This window comes from Lates calcarifer, linkage group LG20 (assembly GCF_001640805.2).
Source record: "Lates calcarifer isolate ASB-BC8 linkage group LG20, TLL_Latcal_v3, whole genome shotgun sequence".
In the NCBI taxonomy this organism is placed as follows: domain Eukaryota; kingdom Metazoa; phylum Chordata; class Actinopteri; family Centropomidae; genus Lates; species Lates calcarifer.
In genome coordinates, this window is record NC_066852.1 from 5,801,411 (window position 1) to 5,824,663 (window position 23,253).

A 23,253-nucleotide genomic window follows, 5' to 3' on the forward strand; every position below is an offset into this window, starting at 1 on the left:
CCCACATGCAGCTGAATCAGTTTACATTTATGTTGCATGTAAAGTAGCAATATCTATTATTCAGGCAGTCAAAGGTAAAACAGAGATGACACCAAAGACTGCACTATGATCCTCTTAAAAAACACTCCTGGATTCATTGCTGTAGAAAGAAAAGGTTTTGGTGTGTGGCCTTCAGTTTTGTCTTGGTTGTTACAAAGGACAACATTTTGTATGTAATGAACATGATTTTGAACAGAGGAGGAGAATGCCATAGCACACAGAATGCCACAGAGCAGTTATATTTGATGAATGCAGAGACAGCAGGTGACTGAGGTTGCCAGCTGTCCGCTATTCTTACCATGAAAGCACTTTGGAACTTAGCCATTGTTTCCCGGACCAGTAGGTTGCACTGTAACTGTGCACAAGCACACCTTTACTTCCTGTGTGACTGTGCACATGGCGGGATAGGTCACGTAACAGCCTGGAAACAGAATGGGTGGCATGAAATGGTCGGTCGTTGGCTGTCTGATGCTGTTGTCTGGTATTTCCCACGGAAACCCATCAAGGATTCCTCCCTGAGCAGGTGATGGAAGTGTGGCTTCAGCAGGGTGGGGGCGGAGCGGGTCAGCAGCGGGAGCCTCAGATGGTTTCCCTCCCCAGCTGTCGTCCAAGTAACATTCCCTGTCCCACAGCTCAGCCAGCCTGTGCAAACTATTTGAGTGTAGAGTATGCCTTTAAGCACATTTGTTGTCTGAGGGGGCTGCTTGTTGGCAAATCCTTGTTAGGAAATCACATACTTTGATGTCTCAATATTTATTTATTTATTGACATGGTAGGCTTATAATGCTGATAAACCACTAACTCTTGAAATGAGTTACAGTCATAATTTATTCCCAATTATGTGTCTGACAAAATGGAATTTGGAAGTCTGCTTTCAGTATATGGCTTACGAGAGCAGGCGTCTCCACCCTTTTAATTAGAAGTTACTCAGAGTTATTCAGAGGTTGGATTAAAAATGTATCAAAATAGAGACTTTGATGTTTTTGTTGTCTGAATTCTTTGTGAAGCCAAGTAGATTTTTTACAAATGTTTCATTACAAGCCCTCTCATATTCAAGCTTTCTCATGGTTTAAATACTCAAGACAATAAATAATTGCTTGCTGTCTCATGTGCATATTCCACCAACTTTCCAGCAGGGCTCCTAAACAAACACAGGGGGGAAAGTTGTGTCTCTTTTTGTAAATGATCATGCCCAAGTACCATTACTTTCTCCATTTAAAGTCTTGTGTTGAAAACATGGGGGGCATCCAGTGACCCCAGTCCCCTCAGCCACGACTGGCTGTCAAAGCTCATCTCACCTGTGACCAGTCATCCCCACCCAGTCAAACACTTTTGGCAACCTCACATTCTGCACTCCTCTTCATGTACGTCACATCAGTGCTTACTAAGGAACAATGAAACAGTCAGAATTGCTTCCCACAGCATTATACAACATGTGGGCCAGTTGCCATAGTTTGTGAGGGGTTGTTTAAAGGAAATCTTTGTCAAAAAGTAAATCTTTGGAGCAGTACAGTGTTTGACCCATGACTCTTTGCTCAACCGTGCTGATTGACTTCAGCTTTTCTTTCTCACAGAGTCAGCAGACACACCCTACTGAAGATATTAAGTGGAAAGCAACAATCAGATACACTTCTCTAATACTCTTCGCTATATCGTATTTCCTTAAATGCCGTCTGGAGTTTGCTCATTGGAATTGATAGCCTGATTAAGAGGCCTCACTTTGTACGTTAGTTACACAGTACATCAGCTTCTAGTGCTGGAGACTGTTACTGATCTCAGTGCAGCCTAGAGTTTGTGGAAAGTTAACTCGAATGGCATGTGGACGGCTTTCAGAACATAAACAGGTTAGTTATGAGTCATCTGTTGAAAAAACAAAAATCATGCAAAGTGTTGTGAAACTTGGAGGCACAAGAACACATTTTAATGCCAGTAAACTGTGAAAGCATTTATTGTCTCCATCAGTAATCAGACACACATCATGTCAGTGTAGCTTTCCCAGTATTCAGGCCTCCCCTACACAAGATGGTTTTTGTTCCAGAGTGAAAACAAAGGCCAATTAATAGGCTACACTGTGGGAAGCCACTGTTGTAAGAGTAGACTTTGGAGATACTGGGATTTTGTCCTGGGCCTGCTGTTTGAGAGCTGATACCATCTTGATGACTGAGCTGGACGCTGCTTGGAGGCGCTATTATGAAGACTTTATGAGCTTCCTGCTGCCATCTCACACATTATGCTCCTGAGTGCCACAAATGTGCTGCTACACAGTTGAAGACATGAGTGCATTTGGCTACACTCTTGTTCTGTGTGTTTAATGCACTGTTATATTTGTCTGACGGCATTCATGCTTAGTTGGTTAGTGTCATTTCATTACAATGAGCCTAGATGAGATGAGTCCCAGTGCAGAGGCATTAAAAAAACACTGAACTCCGTGCCCGTGCAGTAGATGTGTGCAGGTTGGGGAGGTACACAACTCATAACAAGAGTTAAAAGTAAAAGTCAGCAAAGCTGTATATAAAGATGGTGCGTCCCTAAAGGCTGCGTCACAAAAAAACACCCTTTCAGTTCAGCTCTTTTCAGCCCACAGCGGGCATCCTTGGAGCACGCAGGAAGTGAGGCAGATTAAACCTTTTGGACCTGCTAAGTCAACATGTCTCTGCTTTGTGGTGTTGTGTTATTGTTCAGTTGTCAGTTGAGCCTTAGCTCATCGTGGTCAGCTACGCTCACCGTCCACGCACTCAACAATGAGCGCTTATCTCTGCAGGCTGTGGCAGAGTGGCCCAGCTGCCCCCCATATCTCTCTGTCAGTGTGCCGGCCAAATAGGGCATTATTAGGTAAAGGAACTGCTGGCTGGTCAAAAAAAACCCATGTTAATATCCCAGCAGCCAGATTAGCCCGATATCTGCAGATGTGAGTATTTCCATATCTTTATATGTTGTAGAGGAATTATTGGTTAATCTTTTGTGGCGTGCTAATGGAAAGCTTTAGAAAAGGGTGAATATTTCTATTGAAGATCGAATGTGTGTGTGTGTGTGTGGTGTGTGTGGGTTTAAGTACATCGGGTGGGGGAGGTTTTCGGTGTGTGTGGTAGAAAGGACAGGCAGTAGAATGTTATCCAGGGATTTACCACCATGTATTATTATCTGACCAGTTCATTGTTGACTCACAGAGAGGATATAGGTTAGTGCACAGTAGCAATAGTCCTTCATAAAACCCTACTCTAGTGATCGGTTTAAAATGGCGCCACAATCAGTGGACTCTTAGAATCATGAAATAACGCTACCCATAAGCCATTGCTGTGGCTATACAAATGTTTATTTTCATCATGTTTTAAAAAGGCCTGCATGGAAATTGCATTCCTAATTAGGATTAAGGAAGGGGTCAGGCAGCCTGGACTAGAATGTGAAGCATTTGCAATGAGTGCCGCTGATGCCATCTGTGCAGAGTGTGGTGAGGAGCTAATTCTGGCACTGAGTGTGGTGCGATTTAACACAGATTTTTGTGGTAGCAGCTCCAATTCAAGCATGGGATTTGACTCTCGCTATAGCCCAAAAAACTGTTGTAGTGAGTTGAATTAGCCCCCACCTCTTCCTGTTAGATCTCCTTTAAACTGACGCCATGGCACTCCCCAATTCATGTGGACATCCAACATGTGTGGCATGTCAGATTGTTCGCATAACAGAGATGCTGCGCCAGGGGAGGCCCGCTCACCCTCTTGGCCTTATGCTTCGATCTGTTTTGACAAGGCGTTCTCGCTGTCTCCCTCAAGAGGCTGACCTGGGCTAGAAAAATGAGTAGCCAATTATTTCATCATGAAGTATGGTCATGGTTTCCCCGGGTGCCTATGAAAGGCAGGGAGAGCTACCGCTGCTTACACTTCTTACCTGGGAGGGATCCCAATTAGCAGTCTGCGGGGGCTGTGGTTGGTGCTGACAGCCACTATAAATAGTGTCTGGACATTTGAATGCTAACCTGTTCTCACTTTAGCGAGGAACAGCTCATGATCGCAAGATTGTCACCTGTGATTGTTCACATCATCACTAAACTGCACTGACATCAGCTGAAGTTTTAAAACTGAAACAGAAATCCTGTATCATCACTTACAGGTTTATATCACTTTTAGCACTTGTTGTAGTTTTTGTATTAATGCAGCCACTGACTCAATGAACTCAGTATGTATTATTCCTGCAGCAGTATGTGTGTCTTCAGAGGAATTGTGAAAGGCACCATTTGACATTTTCTGGTGATGTTTCATTATATCTTTGACAGACGTAGTCATGTTGCTAGTAATTCACATTCAGACAGCAAACGGAGGGGGCACGGTGTTTCAGCAAAGAGTGCAATACTGGAATTACACTGCATCTCAAATAGAACTCTATGTGTCATGTTTCCCATGGGGATTTCATGACTGGATTTTTGGTCAATGAATTTAGGTCCACATTTCCACATTGTATGTGTTTGATGGTTATTGTATCCTCAGTCACAATACCCACAGACTATTGTTCTGTTTAATTAAGCATTCATTCACTCCTACAGCCTGAAACTGTGTCACAAAAACAAAGATCTCCATTGGCATGCGTGGCTGCTGGGACCATGTGAACAGGCAGTGTGATACCAAACAACAGCACTATTTTTATACAGTAGCCAGGATCTGATTATCTGAGGGCCAAGATCCTTCACATGACTTAATGAATGAGTAATATTATCATTGAAGATCATTCAGTGGATATCAGTTCTTTCTAAATGCCTTATTGTGGAGAACAACTTTGGCAGCATGAGACAAAGAACGAGAGCCTCGAGTTTAGAAGATGTTTGCACAATAAATGGCCATTTTGACACTTTTGGTAAAATATAAAATGTATTTATAATGTGCATCAGCAGTCAGACTATGTGCTGTTTTTGTCAGTTATGGTGCAGCATGTTATATAATAATAAATGGTTTAAAAGAATTATGATTATATAACAACATATAAAAAGATGATTACATGCACTATTGCCTATCATTGCAGTCATTCTGTGTCTATTATAGAGCTTGACACCTACGATTCATCTGTTTTAACTGAATATCCTTGCAGGATTTGTATAGAGAGTAAACATAATGCACTTTAATGTTGTCAGTATATGTTTTTTGTGTTATATTTGCTGGCCAACATATGGTTCCAAACTTAAATGGAAAATAATTAATCATGTCATCACCTGTGACAACATTCAAGATATTTGTCACTCTCTGGAGATGACAGGAGAATAATATCACAGACATTTTTGTTGTCAAAGTCCATCTCTCTGCACTGTGCAACTTAACAAGACTTAAAGATATTGTCTGTGCCTATTGCAGTTTCCCATTGTAGTTGAATCAGGAATTAAAGGTCTAAATGAGAAATAGATCAACTTAACTCACTTACTCAGGAGACAAAGATATGAGAGCTGAGTCTTATGAGAATAGCTTAAAGTTGAATGAAATTCATGAGTATTTTTAGACATGCATATTTCCTAAACAGCCATTTAGTGAGTGCAGAGGCCTTTGATGTGAAGTGACTGACATCGTGGAAAGTGGCACTGCGTGTAAGGTGGAAGAGTAAAAGTTGCTTTTCCTACTCTGTGGTCCAGTCCTGTGAGCTAGTTGTACTTAGCTTGAGGTCAGAGTGAGAGCAGGCCAGATGTAGACACTAACACTGACACAAAGTGACAGGTTCCCAGGCATTCAGTGACACCATCGGCTCCTCCACTACACTCCATCCTCTCATTGGCTCAGGTCGAGTCTTTGACCCTGCCCAGATCAGAGGGCTCACCAGCAGTAAGGCACATGGGTTGCCCGGGCCTCACTGGGCTCACAGATCAGGGCCTACAGCAGCCTCATATGTAAATGCAGAATAAATTAATACACAAGGAGCCCTTGTGGGGAAAGCTGAACCGTGTTTGAGTACACCTGGAAAAGATAGGATGCATTTGAATTAACTCCTGATACCAGGATACAACTTTTAGTCAGACAGAATGAGTTCATCCACCAGGGTCAGAATGGTTGGTAGGGAAAAAAGCCCGTCTGGGACATCAGCCTGAGTTCAGAATAAACATGTGAATGATGATGATTTAAGTCAACTGCAAGTCTTTCTAACTTAATGCAATTTATGAGACCATTATAATTAGCTTTTTGTACTCATGATGTGCACACTCAGGTGAAGTGCTGTTGTGTACATATGCAGATACATGTGCATGTCTCCCTTACCTTTTCTTCCTTCTATTCGTCTTCATCGCTTTACTTTCCCCCCTCAGAATTCTGAACACAATCTTAGCCTGACCACTTTCATCTCTGAACATTATAATTCTACACGTTCTATGCTAGGTACTGTGACTAGGTTAATCCATCCAACATGCTGGAAGCTACACTTTTAGTTAATGGAATACTTTGATATTTTGGGAAATATGCATATTTGCTTTCTTGCTAAGAGATAGATGAATAGATTGATACATCTCTAATGTCTGTACAATACATATGAAGCTACTGTGAGCTGCTACTGTTAGCTTATCTTAGCACAAAGACTAGAAACCAGGAAACAGATTAAACAAGTAAGATTTAACTTAAAGCTATAAAGGTGCTGGTACGCAGATTTTGTTGCCTTTAGACAGAGCCAGGCTAGCTGTTTCTGTGTGTTTCAAGTCTTAAGTCTCACATCTAAGCTAAGCTAACCAGCTGCTGGCTGTAGCCTTATATTTAGCAAACAGATAAGATGGTGGTATTAATCTTCTCATCTAATTCTTCACCAGAAAGTGAATAGGCATATTTTCCAAAATATTGAACTATTCCTCGAATAATACTGTTGAATAACTGCTAGATTTTAAAGTGTTTTGTGTGTGACATCAATGCGACATCTTTCCTGCTCTTATAGAAAACAGTCCAAACTATGACCCAAATACCAACGTGCTGCATGTAGCAAACCATGAATTTAGTGGACCACTTCAGTCCTGATCGGCATGTGATACATTTATATGTAGGTTTAATATAGCTGCATATTTTACATACACATGAAGTTTGAGCTCCTTCGGTGACATGCTGCTCTGGGTCCAGCCATTTATGAGCTCAAATGTGGTGACACTTGCTTAACAGCTGAGGAGATTCTGACGCAGTTAGTCTTATCTTTGTTTTAACCTCTCTACATGTGCATTTTCCTAAACGTTATCCTTTTGACACAGTTTTGTCTGTTTTCACCATATTCACCACACAGACTGACAGTTCTCCCAGCGGCTCTTTTAGTCATGTAACAGAGAAAGTGAAAGTGTAGATTACTAACATCAGCAGAAGAAGGAAAAAAAATGCCTTATGCTTGTACCTTAGATAATTCAGTTCAGCTCAAGCTCAAAGCAACAAAAGTCTGTTGTTGAAAGCTTCAATATGTAATGAAAAAGTTTTTCTCCAGTCTATAAAAGGCAATTTCCCCAGTCGATCAAACAAAGAGATTACTCATCCACAAGTCTAAACATGATTTATGTTATCTCATGATGAATATTTCCTCTGTGATAATCTGAAATGTCCATGAGTTTCTACAGATCTATCATGACATACAAACACCAGAGAGGTAAAAGGTGTGAATGGGGAAATGAAAGTTGGTCAGGGAGAGTCTGACACTGTTGGATGACCACAGCTGTGACAATACAACCTGGGGTCATTCTCCCTGCCAGCTCAGCCCTAAAACCACTCCCCTGTCATCATGTCAAGAGGTTACTATTTTCATGCAAGATGACTTCTGAGGTCTGTTTAGTCACTTTCTCCCACAGCTACCAAAACAGGTGGGATCCTGTCTGGCTCTGGTCACCAGTGGGGGGAAGGGAAACAGCAAATAAGACAGAAAGAGAATTCAGTTACTATGGAAATATCACCAATATTGCTATGGGAACTGGAGCACCGGAGCATGCTTTGTCTAGGATATAGCTGTAATCGTCTCTCAGAAAGAAGCTTATGGTAATATGTGATGCTCTTATGAATTAATTTGTCAGGCTTTGTGTCCCCGCTGAAATCATAGACTTTTATCAAATGAAAATTAGCATCTCCTCGGGGTAAAGCGTGCAAGACATGAGAGTGCTTCAGTAATACGCTGTTCAACTTTTTGCCTCCAGTCAGCACCCCAGTGTTACACTGCATGGTTTAAAGATCTATAATTAAAGGGCCATTTCACTAGTGATTCAGTCATATCATTTTGTTATAACTTGGCATGACATGATATTTCACTTAAAGATTTTAGATAGGGCCTTCTAGATACTTGATTATAGCACATTTGTATAACATTAGATAAATCATTTTAATGTCTATGTGCAAAACAACAATTACCAATGATTATAGGCTGTAGTTCTGTCAGGTTTTTTCTTTTAATTGCAGTTGTCCTTATGATGACACCATTGTGTCACAGTTCTCTAAATTTCACAGCACATTTTTGTTCCTTTCAGCACCTTTCCTTTAAAACACTTTAGAACTGACCCCCTTGCTCTCGCCTGACCATATTCTGCTCAGGGCTCACATTGAACTTTTGTGCTGTGACTGTGACCAGAGACTTAGCAGTTGTGTGTACTGCCAAAAACAGTAATCTAGTTTATATGAGAACGTAAACATTTACACCCCTTAAAAGTGGTTCTGTTTGCTTTCAGTAGAAAAATTCCAACAGAGACTCCTTAAGGGGATGCAAGTGAAAACTCCCAGGAGGCCTGGCAACCTCTTAACACAGCATGAATTGTGAGGGGCAGGTCTTTATCCAGCTGTCTGGGGTTCCTAAAGGACAGAGTCATATAGTCATTCTTAGGGCTTTAATCACAGAAGTAATAATCTAAGGTCATTAGATAAGTGTGTCAGTTCCAGCTTTGTGTGAAATGACTTCTGAATTTTAAAACTGAGAAGTTGTGTGTAATTATCTATATTATCTAATTACTATTTTTTATTATCATTTTCAGATTTTTTAATTGCCTCCTTAAATAGTGCAAAATGTATTTGAAACATATAAAGAAGAACTCAGTAAGTCAGTTGTTTTGTCAGTTAGTTGGTTTATAACCTCCTTGTACTCCAATCTTTACAAAAAGATGTCCGATTGTAGTGAAAATTGTGTCCATGGTGGCACATGTTATGACTGAATGTGATTTGAGTGTGATGACTGATGGGACCAAGTTTGGACTGCGTCTGTTCCAGTCTTGGTCAGTTGGTGTTAACAGTCTGCAGATAAAATCATGTAGTGTGTGATATTTAAAGACTCTTATCTTTAGTCTTGAGAACTAGTCAGTCCTATATGACTCTCAGTCCAGGATCTTACATCTGAGCTTTTTTTCCTCCTTTTTTGGGCATTTCAGCACAAATGTCACTCCATATGAACAGTACAAGCTGCTAACTGCCATCCATGTTTGTTTTGGTTAAAGAACACGCGACAGTTGGTGTTCCTGCAGGATTTGCAGGTTCATCTACCTCCAGAAGTCCAGTGCTTACGGAACAGTGTTTCAATGTGTTGTCTAGTGTATTTACTTGGTTGCAAGGATTAGACTCCTTCCTGACTGTCAAAACACACAAAAAATCTGTGCAAGTTGGTGGAAATAGTCTTTATTCATGCTTTGTCCCAGCCTGTCCCAAGATTAATCAACTAGTCTATCAACAAACAGGAATTTGGTCAGACAAAACTTTCAGATGTCACCCGGACACAATTTTCTCTATATTCAGTCATTTATTTGGACTAAAGTCATGAATCAATTCATTGACAGTTGAATTGGGTCTAAAATAATACAAATAATTGTTACAGCAATAAAGGTTGCTGCCCTATATTAAATGTACTAAGAACACAGTTGTAAATAAGGAATGCATTCATTTGTAGCCCAACAGGTTGTGCACACACTACTCATGAAACTTAGCTGTTTAGCTGACCAGATCACATTTACAGTAATGTTAAATGACAAATAGAAATGAAACAGACTATGTTACAAAAAAGTAATAACCTGTAATTGTACAGGGTGACTCTGACACTGATCTGGACCTTGTTATGGACTTGCTGTTTTGTGAAAACTCTTCATTAGATTATTGTAAGTCTCATAACTTAGCCGAACACACAAATTTACATTGCTAATTACCTGTTTGTTTGCTTACTTGGTGTTTTCTTGTTGACTGGTGAGCTTTTGATGTGATGAACACGTTTCTCATTTTCTCTCTCTCTCTTATTTGATTTTATTTTTTTACCTTGTGCAGTCAAGTTCCCTCATTCAAAGGAGGTGCAGAGAGCAAGCAGCACAGACTGATGTGTTTATATACTTGTGGGATAACAGAGAATGATGAATGATGTGTTCAGTCGAGTTTTCCTCAGAATTAACATTCTTCATTTCCCCACCACAGCGATAGAACATGTTTTCATTCCTCACCAGCCTTATCATTGTTTGCTTGCTGGGTTTACTTGTTTGCCTGTGTTTAAATTGGAAACATGGTGCTGATTACGTATCGAGGGTTATCTAGGCCATGTTATTCATGTAACATTAGCTGCATGCGGTGAATACATAGCATGTACTGTATGTTCTCATATTCGTGCGCTTGGCTCTACATGTGTGTTTGGATGCACATGCTCATTCTACTTTGCCTGTGGAAAAGTGTTAAAGCTACATCTGCCTTTTGATGTCTTTAATGCAGCACAGAAAATGTGTCACATATACAGTATATTCTCATCAATTTTATAAACAATTAAAACATTTATCATTTGGAAGACGCAGCCTTAAAGATGTCAGTTTCTGATATGACAGGCTGGTCAGGGAGCAGCAGAGTGTTTTAATGAGATGACCAGTCATTTCCGCTGGACTAGGCAAGAAAATGAATTGCCTCTGCAGAGCAATTCAGAATGAATAGAATAATGACCACCCATATCAACAGTTTGTTTACTCACAGAAATCCAGACTTGGCTTAGAGGCTCTGTGTAACTCAGGCAGCATTCAGATACGTGAAGAGTTTCCAAAGAGCAACTGGTTGATAGTAGGGTGTGTGTACTTTGATGTCTGAGCTTCCAAAGGGGCGTGGGAATATTCTCCACAGGCACGAGGCGGAGATGTTCCACAGGGAATATCACTGGTTGCTTAATTGAACCTTTCTATTTATGATACCAGCCTCACCTCTCTGGATTCACCGAGCAGCAGCACAGGAAACAAGTGCGGTCTCCCAGTGGGAACAACAGAAAAAAGGAGGGATTCATTACACAGTGCAGGCATCAAGAAATACCCAGCTCCTCTGTGCCTATTGTATTATTCAGTGATGTAAAACCTGAGGGGTTTATGAGGGCATTACACTAAGATTACAGAGAAAACCCTACGCCCATCGTGGGGGCAGCAAGGAAGATTAAAAAAAAAAACTTTGATGCAGATTTGCAGATTGTCAGATCTCACACAGCTGTGTCCAACCAAGAAGGAAAAACAGAGGAGGGAAACAGAGGAGAGAAAATCATGGCATATGTAGGTCACTGAGCACCTGCATGGTTTAAAAGCTAATAATCTACACACAGACCTGGTCATGCACTGCTTGGCTCCATAATAAAAAAAAATTAACGTGGTTATCATTGGCTCCATTGTTACAGGAGATGAGGGCAAGGCCTTTGTGGGCTATTCAAGGAGACAAAAATACAGACAGGATGAGTTGGACATGATCAGGGAAGGATGTGTCAGACAGACTGGAGGAGAGATGGGAAACACTGCTCCCATAACACACACTCAGCACTTCCTAAGCTTTCATCAAGCTCAGATATTTCACTGGACAGTCCAGCTGTTTCTTGTTGTTTTCCAGTTGGAAAAAGATGCAGTCTTTGCTGAAAAGATACCCAGGAGAAAGCAGTTGTTAAATGGCTTGCTTAAATATTTTAGGAACACCCAGAGTTGCACCTTTTTTGTTTGTTTGTGGCTATGTTTGAAAGTTCACACTTTTTAAAGAAGTGAATTGAGAAAAACCTATAAAACAATAGCAAAGCACATGTTTTCATTCATGCTTGAAAAACAACTCAAACAATTATTTGATTGTAGAAATAGTTGTTGATTAATTTCCTTTTGTTTGCTTAATGTATTACTCATACTCAGTTATGAAGATTACTATAGGCTACATGTTTGTTAGAACTGTGCACTTGTAATATTCAGTTTCATTCAAAATGCTGCTTTTTTCATCCCTTCACTGGCCACTCTTTTTGAGTGGGGGTTTCACGTCTTTCCTGGACAGCTGTTTCCATGGCAGACCTCTCAAGCTTTTTATCTCTACGTCAAGCTCACTTAGGCACCTAATCTGCACTAATACTCCCTGAATTAAGGAGGAACTCAGGGACGGGGGGTAAACTCCATTAGCTCTGTCGGACCAAAGATGAAACTGAGTGCTGCATTTAATGGAAAGTTGTAGTACTAAATTAATCACCTGCAATAATTTATTGTCAACTTTGGATTCTGTTTCAACATAACATATTCTGATATTTTGGACTGTTTGAATACTTGGCCTAGTTAGATTTGATATTAAGTTACACAGTACATGATGTGCATTTGAAACTTAAAACCAGAAGTAAGCACTGGCATGCCTCACTTACACAAACTTTTGTCAGAAACAGTAAAAATAGCATTTCTGTATATGTATGAATTAAGTTAACTGAGAGGATTTTCATTGAAGAGCAGATATCTGCACCATTGTGATAAACATTCTGTCAAATTCCATCCTTCCAGTGTAAAGAAAAGATTATCATTCTCTCACTCTTCATCAGAAGATGGCTTACATTTGTACAAAAGTGTAGCTACAGTACAAGAAGTGCTCAGGAACAGTGGAAGTTGAAAAGCCCTTCTCCTCTGCACACAGCTTTTAATTCTGCCAGAACTGTGTGTGCTTTTCTGCATGTAGTACTGTGGAGAGGGAGCTAAATAGGTGACAGGCTTCGACTGGATTGGTTCTGTTTTGACTGTCACAAGAAGCGCAGATTCTCCTCCATACTTCTGTGCAGCTCTTTGTTAAAGTTCTCAGTTAGAAAACACCTTTTTTTTAACTTTGTCATTTAGAGCTGTAGAGGTAAACTTTATCCACTTGGGACCAAACTTTATGGTATCTTTGCTGCTGTTGCACAGTACAGAGTAAATTACATTTAGAGATACAAAGCTAAATGAAATATTTACTGAAATTAACGTTTCATTGCTGTCCTCAGCTGTTGTGCTGCTGAGCTTTATTTCCCTGCAACTAACTTCAAATGTGACATTACAATACTCTTGATCCCTGTAGGGAAAAGGTCTTTTTTATTTATTTTTTAAATTTATTTATCTATTTAGCACCCTTGGGAGGTCTGGGTGTCTGAGTGTCATCTCTGTTTTCAAGTAAAATTGAACATGATGAGAATATGAGGTCTGGCTCTGCAAGTTTACTTCTCTACCTCTGTAAATACAACGAAAGCCATACATAGTCCAAACATGAGCTTCAAGCATACAAAGTCACTGTAAACATTAAACTATACCTCTTATTGTCAAATGTAATTGTGACCTACTTTTGACCTGCATGCAGTGTTATTACTGTCAGCAGCAGCTAAAAACAAGCTGCCGTCTTGTCATGATCTCCAGAAAGACTGAGGGCTAATCAGCTTACCCTGTCTGCTTTAGCAGGTGACCCTAGACACTGTTGTGGATCCAGATGACAGTTGGTGGAGGTCAGGTTATCCCTCTTTCTTTGAATGAGAGGCCCAACACCATCTCTATCACTAATTAGTAGTAGACCACACCTACATACTGTGTGCACCATTCAGGGGCTGGTTTAGAATTTTTGAATGGGAAACCAGACTGGGCACATTTTTGAAGAGAAGGGGCACATTTGTGAAAAGAGCAAGAATATGTTTTGCGTCTTCTTGTAGCTTTTTGTATCTCTTTGAATACATTGCACATCTTTTTTGGGTAATTTTTTGTCTTATTGTGGTCATTTTTTGTTTCTTTGTGGATATTTTGCAGCTCTTTTCTGGAGTCATTTGATTGACTTTCCAACAAAAATGTTAGCAGCAACATTTACAAACTTATAGAAATGGTTACAAACTATTTCTATACAATGGACCACTGAGATGTGTCATGACTTGACTGGCCTGTATGCTGCAAGCCAAATGGAAATAAATGTGTGTATGCTCAGCAAAGAAATTCCAGGACAACAGTTATAAATCATACTATAATCACCTGTTTTATTTTGGAGTCGGTAGCTGAGGTTGCAGAAATGGAGATTTGGCGTTTCATAGATTCTCAATTTAGAATCTGCACAAGTGACCCTGACACTGAAAGCCAGACCATCATTGTGTGTCTCTGAAGTGTTCATGAGCGTGTTCCTTCGTTAACATTCATGTGGAAGTGACTTTGTGTGGATTTGTTTGTGGACCATAGGCTGTCAGGATGATTCAGCAGTGCCCCCTCCCAAGGCCCTATCCCTCCACTGCATACCAACACAGATCTTTCCAGGGTGCTTTTGCACCATTAGTCCCACATGGGCAACAGCATCAGGCCCAGAGAAAGAGAGGGAGAGAGAGAGAGAGAGAGAAAGGAAGAGAAGGGCTCGGCAGGCAGTTGAACTACTGGCATGGTGAGCTTGCCCTGAAAAGGGCACATGCCTCCCTGCGCAATTATCCACTGTGCATAGAAACAGCACCCCCACCCTCATCACATACACACACAATGGTTTGACCAACACAACTAAAAATGGACGCTAAGAGAACAAGGCCAGAATGTTAAGATCATCACGCTGATGTAGGATTGACATTTATGTTCACTTAAATTGTGTTAGTGAAATTAAATATGAGTGAACGGGGCATGAACATCCCCAAGGAGGGTATTAAAACGAGCACAGCACATCAGAGGATGTCAGTTGGTATTGCACGTATAGCATGAGATCATCACTGTATCATGAAAATTCATGTTGTATCGCCTCTTCTCTCTTGTTCTACAGGCTACTTAAGTGTGTTAGCAGTGGTACTAAAAACAAACAACGACTCACCATGGACCGACGAGTTTGACAGTAAGAGCTAATTAACAAATACCCTCACAAAAAATGCAGAAACACTTTTTACATTAGTCTTGAATTCATTTCTTCTACATCATTCCCCTTTCCTCTTTCCTGCAGAAATCGAGTTATCATGTTTGATTGAGTCTATCTCTACAACCAACCCCAGAATTGAGTGGAAGAAGATAACGAATGACGGACCGAGTTATGTGTACTTTGACAAGAAGATCTCAGGTAATGTATAAGATGCACATACAATTTTTTTATTTTTTTTATTTTTTTACAGTTTCTACTTTTATTACTGACACTGACCATGTTTTTCTTCCAACAGGTGACCTGGAGAACAGAGCAGTGATCAGAGAACCTGCCACGTTACTGATAACCAACGCCACGAGATCAGACACAGCAAAATATCGCTGTGAGGTCACTGCTGCTGATGACCAGAAGTCATTTGATGAGATTGTCATTAACCTTGTTGTAAGAGGTACTCTAACTTACCTGTATCATCACTTAATCTGTGTGTGTGTGTGTGTGTGTGTGTGTGTGTGTGTGTGTGTGTGTGTGTGTGTGTGTTTCAGGCCTGTGTTGCATGTAGAGTGAAAGAGATGAGGCAGATATGTTAAAATATGATAAAGGTTCTTCTAAACGCAATAAGCAAGCTATTATTGTGTCCTTAAAAGAGAGACCTTGTGATTCACACGTTAGATGCTGTAAGATGAAACCGTGCTGTAGGTCGCACCAACCCTTTGGCATACATACGAGGATGCGTTATGACCAGACCTGCCCAGCTGCAAAGGCGTGTTCTGGGCTATAAGAGGAAAGCTCTGAAACTGCATCTGCTCTGAATGGCAGTTCTAAAGAAAGCAAGCGCGTGTTTTGGTGGCGTTTTTTGGCACAGGCCAAAAATCATGTACCCGTCCGGTCCTGTCAATGCAGTCAGTCCAGTGAACCATGAGGGGTCAGGGTGACATTGTTTTTTAAAACATCAGAGTCAATCATAGGCCGAGCAGCATCATGAAAGAATGGTGTCAGTATTTTATCTCTGTGATACTCACTGAATACAAAAACATCTCAACTGTAAATCTCCCCATGAGGACTCAGTATAGTGACTATGATCATATGTTTTGTGTCACTGCAGTAAAGCCTGTGGTGCCAAAATGCAGTGTCCCGAAATCGGTGCCTTTTGGGAAGTCAGCTGAGCTGAGCTGTGTGGAGGAGGAGGGATTCCCCAAGTCTCAGTACCAGTGGTTCAAGAACAGGGAGGAGATTCCCGACGACCCAAAGACCAGCCTCAAGTTCTTCAACTCTTCATACATGCTCAACGCAGAAACAGGAACTCTGGTTAGTATGTGTGCGCATGTCTTTGGACAAGGACACACATGACCGGCATGGGTGGGGCAGCAGGGACGGTGGCCTGGCGCCCAGGGGTGGGGGCAGATATTTTGGGGAGACAGTTGATGGTGCGAGAGGGCTTGAGCCACGAGGGGAATCTGCTGTCCTCGTTTGCACATTCCTCAATTCTCGCTCGCTTTCCAGTGCAGCTCGATCTGCTCAGTGGCTCGCCTGGAACACTCTCCTGTCAACCTTCATGCTGGCCTCTAAGATGTGACATGTTACTGCAAACTCCAGCACTGGTCTTTATGTGAAACTCTATCATAAGTCATTGCTGTAAACTGATGAGGTTTGGAGGGTTTTTTTTCTCCTGTACTTATCTTGTTTTGGCTGTTATTTTTAGACTGATCACAGATCAGTCAGTTATCACTCTCCTCTGTTCCTCCCATGTGAAGAAATAATGCCCATCATGTAGAGAGTGGAATTTGTCGAAATAAATGTTTATTTTGTTTTAGATTAGATTGTATTATTTATCTGGGAAAAGTTTCAGTATCATTTTGGAAATTGGAAAAAACTTTTTTATCCATAATCTGTATTTCTTGTTATTATTTTATGAACATTTCTTTACAGCAAAAAAACAAAAAAATCTGATTTTCATTATTCCACACTGTCTTATTTCTGTGGTTTTCAAATATTTATATTTATTATTGCTTGAACCTAAGAACACATTAAAAAAGCTACAGATTCTGTACATTATTGTTTGTATACATAACAGAGGGAAAGAGAGAAAAGTGTTGTTACTGAGATGAAAATAACGACAATCATAAATTCATTCAATTAAATAGAAAAATTTTGACTTAATGTTCTCAGTTCATCTCTTACTCCTGTTTCTTTATGATCATTTCTGATTGTACATAATAGTGAGTGCAGTCAATTTAAGTAACAGACCTCCCACTGTTTTATGTCGTCTTTTAAAAAGCTAATGTAATATAGCACCACAAGCTTCTCTGGTATGTTGCCTTTAAGACTGACAGCCCTGCAATAGGGTTCAGGGCTTTTCCCCGGTTTCTGGAAGGCTTAGGTGCACATTTGTCAGTTATCCTCAAATATAAGATGACTCCCACTTTTTCAAACCTAATTTCCAGAAAAAGTATTGTAAAGGTAACAGGGCCAATACAGTGTCCTTTCTCTCCATGGTGATAGAGAACTCTCAGTGTACTTTTTTCTATTCATTTAGCTTAGCCTAAGTCTTACAATGACAGGGAATTCTTTTTATGCGTTGTGTAAAGTTAAGTTATATATGCACTTCCCTTTCCTGCACTGAATCCCAGAGGATTTCTGACCACTGCATTTGCTCATTTGTTCACTGTTTTATCAGGAAGCAGACAGCAGTATGTCTAATTCTGTTCAGTTTTCATATTTAAAGCTCACTGACATGGTAATGAAATTTTGTCTCTTATCAAAATGAATGTGAATGTGGTATGAATGTCACTCTCTCTACTCACAGTAACTCTGAGTGCATCAGTATTTGGCCTGTGATTTTACACATGTTCTTTTTATTTTAAAGTCAAATCAAACAGTCCTACAAATTGTCATAGATCTTGTCATGATCTAATATGTTCTAAAAACCTATGAAGTGTAATTAATGGCTTTGTGACTCCTCCTCTGCAGAAGTTCATCGCAGTCAGAAAAGAAGATGCAGGGGAGTATTTTTGCCGAGCGAAGAATGATGCAGGATATGCTGAGTGTGCACCCCAGAAGATGGAAGTCTGTAAGTGTGTCACAGATACAATGTTAATATCAATGTCCAGTGTGATGATGAACTTGATAATCAAAGCTGAATAGATGTGTCACTAAAAAGACTGTACTTAACCAGATGTCACTATTAATTTCTATATTCTTACTTGACCTCAACAGATGATATTGACATTGTGGGGATTATACTGGGAGTGCTGGTGGTGGTCGTAGTGCTCCTGTGTATAACAGTGGGGATCTGCTGTGCATACAAGCGAGGCTACTTCTCCAGCCAAAAACAGACGGGGAACAAGTAAGACGTCAAAACATCCTCCCATTCAAATAATCAACAATTACATGTATTCCTCTCTAACCTGCATTACTTCATGAAACCATCATGTGCTTTGTGTCCTTTAGTTACAAAGTCCCAGCTAAAGGAGACGGAGTGGACTACGTCAGGACGGAGGATGAGGTTTGTAGAAAGCACTTAGAACTGGATGCCTATAGAATTTGTTACTAATACTCTTGACAGGTTTTAAAGCTTATTTTGAATTTGAAGGACAGTCCAATCAGTGTTTCAGTCTCTCAGTGGAAATCAGCTTAAAAACTTTAATATGATCAGCAGTAATACAGAGTATAGAAATTATGGTTAATGGGCTAAAACTACAAAACACACACTAAAATTTTTAGTGGGTTCAAAATCTTTGATGTTGAAAACATGGTTAGTCAGGAAATGTCAAAATTGAGTCAGTGGCTTGTAGACAGTAGAACCAAATTTAACTACACTTTGGTTAAACTGAATCTATTTTGTTTTCCACAGATGTTAAACTTGCTCAAAGCAGATTTCTTAATGTTCCCTGCAATGAGTTTCTTGATCAAAAAATATCTGGTAACTCTGTGGTTCTGTGGTAAAAATGTTTAGAAGTCTGAACTCATCTACATTTATTTCATTGGAAAAATTGGCATTTTAATTGCAAGTACAGTAAATGATAATGCATGCAAATTGCTATGATGATGATCTTTCTAATCAGCTAAAGGCCTCCTCACAGACTGTACAAAGAGACAATGCAATATATGTTTTACATAAGTAAAAGAGCCAATTTTAGTTTCTCACAGGATTCAGTATTTAGGTTCAGTATTCAGGTCAAATGTATGAATGAAAAAAATCATCTTTAACTCAAGGTGTTTTTTGGGAAACAGAGCCCTTGTCTGTGTCTACCACCAAGCATGTCTCATTACCTGAATAAAGGCTTAAATTGTTCAATTCCTAATTCCCATGTTATAGAGCAGTAAGAGATCTCTGCCAAAATACAACATGAGCATATATTTTCTTCAGTTTAGAATGAGAATGGAGTAGAAATACTCTGTCTGTAGCAATGTTGAACCACTTCTGACACATTCTTACACGTTGCTGTATGTGCTCTGCAGGGGGATTTCCGACACAAGTCGTCATTTGTGATCTGAGAAGGGAGAGGATGATGAGGGGTATTGTGCTGAGTGAACGACATGACGAGTGGGACTGCGCTCCACGCTGTCTGACCACGGAGCTGCCACAGTTCATGCTCTTAGCTCTCAGCATGACTGAAATCCAACTGCTCAAGTTTGCCAAAGGTGACAAGATTTCACAGGACAACAATATGTAAAAAACTATTACACACATAGGGACTGAGATGTATCTGTCAACTTCTCACCACCAGCTGAATTCTTTTGCTAAATTATGGAGTTGTTACTTTACAGTTCTTGCATGGTTTTAAACACTAATCGAGGTGGAGAAAAGGAAACATTTCTTTGTTCTGCCGGGTAGAAAAGGAGGAGTCTCTCTCTCCTTCAGAGTCAGTCTATCATGACACATTTCTACTGTAAACTTTTAGCTTCAAACCTTTTGTCATTTGTATAACATTTCTTTTCTACTGTTGAAATTTGTCAGACTATTTTTGATGGAATATATTTTAAAATGCCTATAGATAAAGGTTTACTTTTTTAAATATTTGTAAAATACTAACATGTGTTTTGTTTTTGTTTTTTTTTGTTTTTATTATTATTATTATTATTATTTGGTTGTGGATTAAAAATATGTAACACTTTAACCACTTTGCATCAAGCTGTAAGCATTTACACCTTTGCAATCAGAAAAAAAGACAGACAAATGAAAAATGACTTGTATCAGCATATCAAGATGTGGTTCTTGATTGGCGGTCTTACATATTTAATTTCTCCACTGGGAATGCCCAGTTTCTGTTGCGAGAGACTTCCATGTTAATGTTTGTAGATAGTCTTAGTAAGAGGCTTTGAAGAGTGCCAGTCAAATGCTGTGAAACACTGTTCACAATCAGTGCTGCGTTTTCTTGATTTTAAGTGTCCTTCTATGCTTGCTGTTAATCTTGTATATATTGAACTTACTGTCCAGGATAGAGTTTTGCTGTCATACATATGTTCAGTATTACACTAAATGATAATGATAATAATAATAACATTAATAATGATAATGAAAATACAGGGTTTGTAGGTTAACCTTCCAGACCCAAACAAAACTAGAGGACATATGTGACATGGTACTGCCAGATTCCACAGTGTAAAAGCCTCTGTTTGAATTCTAAATAGAAACAAACCCAGAGCACAGACCTCTCTGTTACTGTGACAGTGGCAGTTAAAGCCTGTTATCAGGACCAGGTTATTTTAACTACTGAGTCACCTACTTTTAAGCTACAGTTACTAAAGGTAGCACATCAGTGAAAATGCTCCAGCTCCACAGTAGATACACAGTCAGGTTAACATCATCTTTGACATAAATCCTGCTTGATATTTGCTGTTTCTGCTAATACTTAATTAGAGTAGACCTCGTCTAACATTTCTAATCTTTAGTTGTTGACTAAACATTTTAGTTGGAAAGAAAAATTATTTTAGATTTGACTGAAGTTCATATTGTACTCATTCCTCTCAGCAAAGCTGAAGGAAAACAGAACTGACCCTGCACTTCAGTGTTACTATATACAGCTGGGGTCTGGAGGGTTAACAGTTGTACTGATTGTATATAGATTTTTCTCGCTCTCTCTGAAGATTATGTAAAGTGGTGAAAAATGTAAAAAAAAAAAATTTCCTATTTGAGGCGATATGAAACTCTTTCCATTTGTAAGGCTGAGAAAAGTTAACATTTTATCATATCATTTCATGACATATGAAGAGCTTCTAAACAGCAGCATGGCAGATACAGTCTTTACCCTGGTGTCAGTTTTTAAAAAGGTATACACCACAAACTGCTCACATCATGCAGAGTTGTGTTATTCTTGGCTGCGTCTCATCATCTCTTTGTGTTCCAGCCAGATAAAACAATCACAAACACCAGATATGTTTCAGTATTCATCTAAGTTCCATGCAGCTCATACAGATCTCATGTTCTGCTGTTATGAATGTTTTATAATCAAGGGTGATAAAATGTTACCTGAGTATCAGTCATGGTAGAGACGATCTGCCCAACATTTGCACATAGGAAGTTGTCAACACTGCTCAGTCTTTTTTTGTTGCATTAAGGAACCAAGAGAAAAAAAACTGTACTATTATACTAATAAACCCAATTAAGTCTAAAACTGAATCCTGTTACAGGTACATCACAGTGTATGGTGAGATGTGAGTCACACAGGACACAGATGCATAAATTCTACTTTCATTCATTCAACTTTCATTCCTCTTAAGTGCCTTCTGCCTTTACGATAGTCCAGTTTCTCCATTCTCTCTCCCTCTTGTTCATTTCTACAACACAGCACCGTCAGGCTTCATGTTTTGTTTTCATTTAACCACAAGCACGGCGTTTGAGAGGAATGATGCCACCACAAACTTCCACCTCCCTTCTTTACATATCTGCAAAATTTGTAAATAGCTTTTTTTTCATAGATTTGAAGGTGTAGACATGTTGAAGTAGACATAGAAATATATATAGTGCCTAAATATAGGGGGAATTATTTTTGGTAAAGACACACGGCACTATTAGGCAAAAGAAAAAAGGTGGATACCCAAAGCAGGGGCATTTATATGGGCTTTGGTTTCTAACAGGTTTAAAAAGACAAAGTGGGATATGGTTTTCATTTATAACACCAGCAGTGTGGTGAATTTTATTTTGAAACCCATTCTATTCAGGTGTTATGAGTGTTTGATAAACTAGAGTTAATGGAAAGTGTCAACAACAAAGAGGGATTCATGTAGAGCAGCTACACGTAGGCCTACCTTTACCCCACAGACAGTCCTGAAGTGTGTCTGTGATCTGGTTGGATGTCGTAGGGCGACAGTGACAGAGATTATATTTGCACCACACTGAGAGACGGTTTCCAAAGTGTTCTGTGTTAAGGGGGCGAGTTAAGCCAAGCTAGCTCACCGTCGTCTCTCAGCTCGTGGATGGCAGCGCTCTGCTGGTGCAGCACCATTAAACTATTACTGACTGGAGACTGGTACATGAAGAACCAAACTCACGCACAGTAGAATGTCCATTAGGGCCTGCTGGGTTTTTTTTTTTTTTCTTTTTCTTTTCTTTTTGTTGTTGTTTTTTTATTATTATTTTAGAACCACTCAATTTGTGATTAATAAACTCACTTCAAATACTGGAGACGTTTGTGTTTGTTTTTTCTGCTAGCGTCTGTGTGTGTATGTGTGTGTGAAGTGAGGACTCTGTGTCTGCACTGCCAGTCATGTCATTTCATAATTCCTCTGCTTTTTTCCAATCCTCCTCAACTGCTCCACAGTCTCCCGCTGTTCACAGAAATCCTATTCAGTGTGAAGGTCCACTGAATGTCCCACTGACAGCATCTTTGTTGATCTAAAGCTGTAATCTATTAGTGGGAGTTAAGCCATTTCCATTTCCTACACTGAGAACAGCTTTCTTGATCCTTTTTGGTAACTGTGCCAACTGGCACTGAGTTCCTGGATAAAGAGCAATATAATCAATGAGCTCAGCGGGGATCATATATTGTAGTTTGCAAGAAAGCCAGTGGACACTTTTATTTAAGTCAGAGAAAAATCAATTAAAGCCTGTGTCTCCTAGTTGGCTCAACAGGGGATAAAAAAACACCTTTTTAAGGATTTTAGGTCTGTGATCCTGGTGAATCATCTCAGCATATCATTAAATGAGGGACATTTTCAAACATTGACTCAGTTTTTTAGTGACCTAACAGACCACAGGACTCTGGAGGCT

The 23,253-nt window shown here is 39.8% G+C and overlaps 1 protein-coding gene across 1 annotated transcript in view; it reads left to right on the forward strand.

Moving 5' to 3' along the window:
- jam3b (junctional adhesion molecule 3b) overlaps nucleotides 1-22,668 on the forward strand; it is a 33,169-nt gene extending 10,501 nt beyond the window's left edge. Inside the window, exons 2-9 of the mRNA XM_018692465.2 lie at nucleotides 14,955-15,023; nucleotides 15,129-15,242; nucleotides 15,340-15,492; nucleotides 16,147-16,349; nucleotides 18,012-18,111; nucleotides 18,258-18,387; nucleotides 18,492-18,546; nucleotides 19,503-22,668. Coding sequence (XP_018547981.2) covers nucleotides 14,955-15,023; nucleotides 15,129-15,242; nucleotides 15,340-15,492; nucleotides 16,147-16,349; nucleotides 18,012-18,111; nucleotides 18,258-18,387; nucleotides 18,492-18,546; nucleotides 19,503-19,538 — 860 coding nt within the window. The 3' untranslated portion in view covers nucleotides 19,539-22,668. The remainder of the gene's footprint in view (nucleotides 1-14,954; nucleotides 15,024-15,128; nucleotides 15,243-15,339; nucleotides 15,493-16,146; nucleotides 16,350-18,011; nucleotides 18,112-18,257; nucleotides 18,388-18,491; nucleotides 18,547-19,502) is intronic.
- Nucleotides 22,669-23,253: the final 585 nt, after the last annotated feature.